Below are 7,901 nucleotides of genomic sequence, written 5' to 3'. Positions count from 1 at the left end.
AGATCCGGAGGGAGGGAGGTGGGGGCGGGGACCAGCGTGAGCGGAGGAGGGGGGAGGGGCGGGGGTCCAACGGGGTTGGGGAACCCTAGAGGTCGGGAGGGGCTCCGGGGGGGCGAGTGGGAGGAGGAGCTCTCGCGGGAGCTGCGGAGGAAGTCCGGCGTTGGGAAGTGGGCCGGGGGTAGGAGTGGTCTCACGGATGGAGATCTCGTACCGGGCCGCGCGTTCCGTTCATTAGTCATTCAACAAACATTGGCTGCGAGCTCTGAGTTGGACGCTGGGCACGGGCCGGGGCGGGGTGGGGAACTGGTGTGACGACACCACTAGTAAACAAGGTTTCAGTAATTTACCAAATACTTATTAAGCACCTACTGTGTGCTAGGCCCTGTGCATGAAACAAAACAGTGAAAACCCGTCTGTGGGAAGCTGACATTGGGTGGAGAGGGGCCGACAGTCAACAAGAGAACATGTTCGTAGAGGAGGGTGCCGAGGAGGAAACAGCCCGGGAGCTGAGGGGCTGCTAGAAAGTGCACTTGAGTGGAGACCCGAAGGGTAAGCATCCGGGCAGGTGGAACAGCCAAAACAAAGAGGGAGCTGGAGCTGAGGGGGTTGAGGGGGAGGGGCGAGTGAGGCCGCGCAAGCCCCCAGGGCAATGGTCAGAGCAGGAACGCGCCCCTGCCCGCGGCTCATAGGCGCCCTCTGGTGTCTTCAGGGAAAACGGCCGTGAGTGGCGCTGGGAGACGGAGGACTGCGGGGGGTACCAGATAAGTGGAAGCTGGGGAAGGATGGTGGAGAAGGGAGGATGGTGAGGGTGGTGGAGGGGACGTTATCGCGAGCTCTGTTAAGTTTTGGGAAGTAGAGAACAATCGGTCCTAGTGTACTCCTGGAAGTAGAGTAAGGGGCGCTGCTGTGGCCAGGATGCTGAGGGCTGGCCTCATTAAGCAGGTGCTGGGAATCTGCAGGAAGGGCGTCGGGCGGAGAGCGGAGCCCGGGGGAAGGCTGGGAGAGGGGAGCTAGTCAGGAGAGGATGAGGAGCAGCGGGGAGGAGGGACTTCATGGACCACGGAGGACCCTAGGCATTCTTCTGGAACCTGGGGAGGTTCCAGGAGGATGATACGCATTTAGGTTGACGGCCAGGGTAGTAGCAGTGGGGCGCTGGGGAAGCAGTTCTGAAGGCAGCTGACTCTGACCGACAGGGAGCCGAGGGTCGAGCAACGGAACCGCCTTTGAGATGGTGCAGATGGCCCGCAGGGTTGGGGGTACAGAACCAATAGGATATGTTCAGGAGACGGGACAAACCACGAGCGTGGCGTGGCCTGAGCCAGCGGACCGGAGAGAGGCCATCCGAGTCTACAAGGACTCCTGCCCCGCCCCTTGGACCTCCAAAAGTTCTCCCGGAGTAGGGCGCCACCTGGCTGCTGCTGCGCGCACCATTAGCTGCGTAGGAAAAGGTGTTCCCCTTGCGGTATTAATCTGCATTGTCCCCTAATCACACGTGTAGTTTATTTACAAAGCCAGATGGCAATGCTTGCCCACCCCGACACCACACCCATCACCACTTCTACCAGGGCCTCTTCACCCAGCAGGGTGGAGGGCCTCACAGTCTTGGTACCCGCATTTTGCACCTGCAGGGGCCTGGAGGCTCCAAAACTGTACTTGTACAAGTTCAGGGTCAAACAACTCCTTTCCAAAAAGGGGCAAATTTGCTCTAAGGTACCCCTCTATATGGGGCTTCCCTGTAGCTCAGTCGGTAAAAAATCTGCCTGTAGTGCAGGAGACCCAGGTTCAATCCCAGGGTTGGGAGGAGCCCCTGGAGAAGGAAATGGCAATCCACTCTAGTATCCTTGCCTGGAAAATCTCATGGACAGAGGAGCCTGGTGGGCTGCGGTCCATGGGGTCCCAAAAAGTTGGGCCCAACTAAGTGACTTAGTTACCCCTCTATATACACTTTGAATTCAATGTGAAAAACATGCTTACTTCAGCACATGTGTTTTTCTGAATTACGGAAACCCCCAAAATAGACAATCGAGGGTATAGCAAACGCTCACCCACTCCTGCCCTCCCTCTTGAATTGTGGGGCCAGGCAGGCAGTTCCTGGTCTGAAGTGAACTTGGCCCATATAGCCCAATAAGCAGACAGTTAACAATCTCACCTGACACCCAAGCCTCACATGATGGGCACAAGTTTCTAGTTGGTCCCTTTGAAGCCTGACTGGGTGCAGGGGGCCATCCAGAGTGTTCTACCCCATGAACCAGTGGGCAGCCTCACTGCTCCTCACTACAACCACCCAGGTGTCTGTTCCCCTCACCCTTCCCTCCAGCCAACTTTAGGTCAGGCCCACTGGTCCCCACTCAGCCAGCAGGAGCTTGGGTGGGATGGGGGCATGGACTGGACGTCCAGCAGCATTTTGACATTGCTTACTTCTATCAGCCTTGTTCCTTCCAGGTTGCCCCTTTCCCTAGCAGGTTATAGGAGCACCCTGTCAATCAGGGACACTACTAGACAAACTGCAGACAGCCTAGTCTCAGTGCTGTCACACTGTCTCCGGCCTTCTCCGTGATAGGTTATAAACAGTGACCCGTGCTTTCTGTTCAACTAAACTCCAGATCAAGATATCAACAGTATGGGGACTTCTGTGGCAGTCATGTGGTTGAGTCCACATTCCCACTGCAAGGAGAGCAGGTTAGATCCCTGGTTGGGGAACTAGGCTCGCACAATGCTGTGCCAACCCCACCCCCAGACATTAACGGTAAGAACAAATTATGTTAAAACAGAGATCAATGAGCTCAGAGCAGTGGCCACTGTGGGGAGAGGAAGGCACCTGTGTGCTCTATCTCCACACCCAGACTCCGGCCATCGCTCACATACCAAACCCAAGCACACCTGGATGTCTCAAGGCCACCTCAGTATCTGCAAGACACACCCCTGTGTTCACCTTCCACCAGCTCTGGCTCCAGCCTGGGAATCCTGTCCACGTTCTCCCCCATCCTGCCAGTTGCAGACCCCTTAGGGCCTTACTGCTCCCTGGACAGTTACCCACCCTGTCTATTCACCGATGTACCTGCCATCTTTGCCATCGTGAAGGAAGTAACACCTGACAGGAACACTTTAGGGAACATGGTAGATGGGGGTGATCCCACCCACACAACACCCCAGGAAGCTCAATGCAAGGGTTGGGCCCTGGAGTTACTTTGGAAGATCTTTAGAAGCTGATCAGGAGCACAAGGGAAGCCAAGAAGAGGGACAGACATGGGCAGCATGGTTGATTGCCCAGGGCACTGAAGAACCGTGGGCAAGGTGTGAGAAGCTGGAGCAGGGGGGAGGGAGGTCAGGTTACTGTTCGCAGGTGGGCCCACTGCGGCAACTCGGGAAGAGGGGCTCCAAAAGGGGAAATGCTGCTTTCAGTCCAGGAGTGGCTGAGGCATAAGGAAGGGCAGAACAGGTCCCTGGACATCCCAGGACTTGTCACAGAACCCAGTATGCTTGATCTCTAGCCTCAACCTACCTGAGACCGGATGTGTCTACAGTAGGAAAGCCCAGGTCACATTCTGCCTGGCTCTGGCCCGTTTTTCACCTTAGCCTCCAGATTTTATGATCATGCCCAGCCCCATTCCTGGGAGCCTTGATGGGTCACAGCACCCACGGGAAGTAAAAACAGGTCGCACTCAGGACTAGAGAAATCTCTGCTTTTATTGGCCAGCAGGTTACTTGAGGGGGATGAAGCGGGAGGAATGGGTGGCCCCGATACCGGGCCGGCCATGCTTCACGGGCTTGTAAGTGATGGAGAACTCGCCTAGGTAGTGGCCGATCATCTCAGGCTGCAGAGGAAGGGTGGGGGATAGTCAGCGGAGGCACGGTGGCAGGGCCCCACCCCCGGGTCCAGCTCATCCCACACGCACCTTGATTTCCACCTGGTTGAAGGTCTTGCCGTTGTAGACGCCAACCATGCTGCCCACCATCTCGGGTAGAATGATCATGTCGCGCAGGTGCGTCTTCACCACCTCGGGCTTCTCCATGGGCGGCGCATCTTTCTTGGCCTTGCGCAGCCGCTTCAGCAGCGAGTGCTGCTTCCTCCGCAGGCCGCGGTTCAGCCGCCGTCGCTGGCGCGCGCTGTATAGCTGCATCAGTTGCTCACTGCGGGCGAGGGCACAGAGTGGGCGGTCTGAGCCCCAGCCCAGCCCCACAGCCCACCAGGAACACTCCTGCTTCACGAGGAGCTCCGAGCTCCTCATGAGAGCAACGTTCCCCGCCCGGCCAGGGCCCACACACAGTACCCGCTCCGAACGTTCGAGCGGGAGCTCTCCAGTTCGAGAATCCCCGCTCCGCTATCTACAAACGAGGAAGCCGAGCCGGGAAAACAGGTGACTCGGGGAGTTGCAAACTCGCGGACACCCTGCTCTGCTCTGCTAGCCTCAAGAAACGAGCAGTGGGGCCACCCTGAGAAGCCCCCGGCCGATGAGGACCCTATGTTGTGCCCCCTAGGAAGCCGGCCCCTCCGCCCCAGACCGCGCATACCTCTAAGAGAAAGGGCGTCCCTGGCGTCACGAGCCTCCCTTCCCATCCGGGGCCCGGGCTTCGCACCCACCCTACCCAGATGTTTCCAGCTCCGGCCAAACCTTAGAGCAAGGGTCGCCAAACTCCTGCCCACGTGCCAAATCCCAGTCGCGGCTGCCCTATCTTGTAAGGCTCGCGGTCTAGAGCGACCTTTACGTGTCCGAGTGGACGCCAAAACGTCCGAGAGAGACTCGTGGAAAGCCAGTTCAATCCTCAAGGACTCATTTTTATCCGACCGCAGGTCAGGCTGCAGCTCTCAGTCCACCCTGGGGACCCCTCCAGCCGCCAAACCCCTGCCCTGCCGCCACTTACTAGGACATGTCCAGTAGCTGGTCGAGGTCTACGCCGCGGTAGGTGAACTTGCGGAAGGTCCGCTTCTTCTTCTGTTCCACTTCCGCCTGCGCGGGCCGGGCCGGGGGTGAGCGAGTCCCCGAGATCCACCCCCAGTCCCCACGGCGAGGTCAATGGGCCCGCGGCTCCCGCCGAAAACCGCGCGGCGCTGCAGGTATGGGAGCCCGTGGGCACGCACCACCTCACACCCGGTCCAGGGCGGCTCGCGCGGCTACGGGGGCTCGGCTGGGACAAGCGGGCAGACACAGGCCTTCCCTGCCCCGAGTCATCCTGACAACCAGCAAGCCCGCCCCACACCCCCATATCCGGCAGTTCCAGAGGCCTGCAGGAGAGGGCCGCAGCCTCGCGGCTTGACCTCGGCCTCCGCTGTGGGCCAGAGCTCGGATGGTACCGGATGAACCCGGAACATACAAGGAGAACGTAACACTCACCATCTTGCCGATTCTTCAGAAAGGCTTTTTCGTTCTGCGCCAGCGCAGTTATCGCGGGGTCTCAATGCCCCGCCCCCGGCCTGCGCGCGCAGGCGCTTCCGCTTCCGCTTTCCCAACAGGACGCGCGCCGTCTGCTGTCCGGAGGTCAGAACTCCGTCTCCGGAGAATAAAAGAGCCCAGCAGCCATGACAAACCTGGACCTCGAATTAAAAAGCAGAGACAAAGATGTGTATAATCACAGCTATGGTTTTTCCAGAGTCATGTACGGATGTGCGAGTTGGACCATAAAGAAGGCTTACCGCCAGAGAATTGATGCTTTCGAATTGTGGTGCTAAAGAACACTCTTGAGAGTCCCTTGAACAGCAAGGAGATCAAACCAGTCAATCCTAAAGAAATCAACCCTGAATTGGAAGGACTGATGCTGAAGCTGAAACTCCAGTACTTTGGCTATCTGATGCGAAGAGCCCACTTCTTGGGAAAGCATCAGAATCCTGGGAAAGATTGCGGGCAGGAGAAGCGGGCAACAGAGGAGGAGATGATTGGATAGTACCATCAACTCGATGGACACGAATTTGAACAAACTCAGAAGACAGTGAAGGACAGGGAAGCCAGGCGTGCTGCAGTCTATGGGTTTGCAGAGTCGGACACGATTGAGTGACTGAACAACAGCTGCCCTCCACTGCTGGAACCCCCAGGCTGGAGCTGGCTGCCTAGTATATGGGAGCCCCTTCTTCAACTTGGGCACGTGACTCATCACTGCCCATTTTGAAAACTCATATTGTTGCTGCATAACCTCTATAATAAAACCCATGTTAAAAAGTGTTTACGGAGTGCCTGTTGGCAGGAGGCGCTGTCTGGGGTTCTGGCTGGCTCCATAGGGAGCACGGTCGAGGCATACCTGTAAGGGACAAGGTCATACAGATATCTGACCCAAGAGGGTGGGACACTGGCTTTGCACAGACGGTTAGAAATGGCATCCCTGATAAGGGCCTGCAAGCCTTTAACAGACAGAATTATATAAAGTAACAACTGTAACACTGCAGTGTTAGGTTTGCAACACATAGAGGGGTAATATAACAATACCAAGAACAGGACAAGAGACAAGAACTATATAGGGGTTCAGTTCAGTCGCTCAGTTGTGTCCGACTCTGTGACCCCATGAACCACAACACGCCAGGCATACTTTGTCAATATTCAGTGGAACAGTGTCCATCCGAAGGTGATTCTGGTACACTAAGATGTATGTGGTTCCATGATGTCAGCAATTCCACTCCTGGGTGCACACCCCAAGGAACTGAAAGCAGGGACTCAAGCAGATTTGCACATGCCTGTTCACAGCAGCATGATTGACAAGAGGTGGAAACAACTGGTGCCCATCCATGAATGATGGATAAACAATGTGGTTCGTTCACAGTGAAATATTATCCAGCCTTGAAAAGGAAGGATATTTTGACACCTGCTACAATGTGGATGGACCTGGAAGACATCAGTGTGAGAACCCAAACACTGGACAAATACTGCACTACTTCACTCAGAAGAGGTCCCTAGAGGACTCAAACCCATAGACAGAAAGTAGATCTTGGGGGGCTGGGGCTGGAGGAGGGTGAGTGAGATTTCAGTTTGGGAAGATGAGGAAGTTCTAGAGATTATGGTGGGGATGGCTGCACAACGTGACTGGGTGCTTAACGCCACCGAGCTGTGTGTACTTAGAAATGGTTAAAAACGACCAATCTTAAATTTTGTCACAATAAAAAGCAACCAAACAGGTGCATATGGTACTCTAAAAACCTCAAAAACTACAATGAAAAAAAAAATCATTGAAAGAATTAAAATATTACACTAGAAAATATTCGTTTAATGCAAAAGAAAGCAGTAGTCTGAGGACTAAAAGAGATGTGACATGTAGAAGGGACAGGACGAGGGGCATTTTGGGTCTAGGGGAGAAGGTGCCTTTCTCCCCGGCTCTCTGAGCTGGTCTGTTGGTTGGGGCAGGGCTTTCTGGCTATTTGAGTTCATTACATTATCTCCAGTCCAGCACACTGGAGCCATCCAGACATTTTCAAATCACTTTCCCCCTAAAATCTTGCTTGTGATTTTTCCAGTGAAGTGACAGCCCCATCCTTTCACATGGCAGGGGGAACTCTGCAGGTGGGAGCTCGTCCCACCCCACCTCCCTGCCCCCAGGTTCCTGGCCCATCACCACGACCTTCAGCTCCATAAGGCTGTACCCAACCAGCCCTGAACTGGGAGTCCCACCAGCCCTGCCCACAGCCAATGCCTGGAAAGGTGAGCAGCCTGCCCGAAGCCACAGTCCAGGTGTCACCTCTGCAGGGGTGGAAGGGGCCTGGCAAGCCCCACCCAGATCTGTCTAAACTCCTCTTCCTCGGCACCCAGCAAGTGGCCAATGGACCCCAGTGCCCAAGGCCCCTCACAGGGGGTCTGCAGTTCTGAGCAGGCCCCCAACCCCAGGCTCCAGACCCCAAGACCCCCATACCTGCTGAGGAGGGCCCAGCTTCCTGCACGGGAAGGGGCTACTCCCAGCAGAGGGAAAGACGGACACAACGTGGG

The 7,901-nt window shown here is 56.1% G+C and overlaps 1 protein-coding gene across 1 annotated transcript; it reads right to left on the bottom strand.

Annotated features, from left to right (window-relative positions):
- Window positions 1-3,670: 3,670 nt before the first annotated feature.
- Window positions 3,671-5,356, bottom strand: RPS15 (ribosomal protein S15). The gene is made up of 4 exons (NM_001024541.2): window positions 5,334-5,356; window positions 4,864-4,949; window positions 3,897-4,131; window positions 3,671-3,815 (listed from the first exon to the last, which is right to left on the bottom strand). The coding sequence occupies exons 1-4, from the start codon at window positions 5,334-5,336 to the stop codon at window positions 3,702-3,704; spliced, it is 438 nt and encodes a 145-aa protein (NP_001019712.1). The 5' UTR covers window positions 5,337-5,356; the 3' UTR covers window positions 3,671-3,701.
- Between the last annotated feature and the right edge of the window lie 2,545 nt (window positions 5,357-7,901).

The sequence above is a fragment of the Bos taurus genome, chromosome 7, assembly GCF_002263795.3.
Source record: "Bos taurus isolate L1 Dominette 01449 registration number 42190680 breed Hereford chromosome 7, ARS-UCD2.0, whole genome shotgun sequence".
NCBI classification, from domain to species: Eukaryota; Metazoa; Chordata; class Mammalia; order Artiodactyla; family Bovidae; genus Bos; species Bos taurus.
The sequence above is the reverse complement of the archived record's forward strand: the minus strand, read 5'-3'. Positions and strand labels throughout refer to the sequence as shown.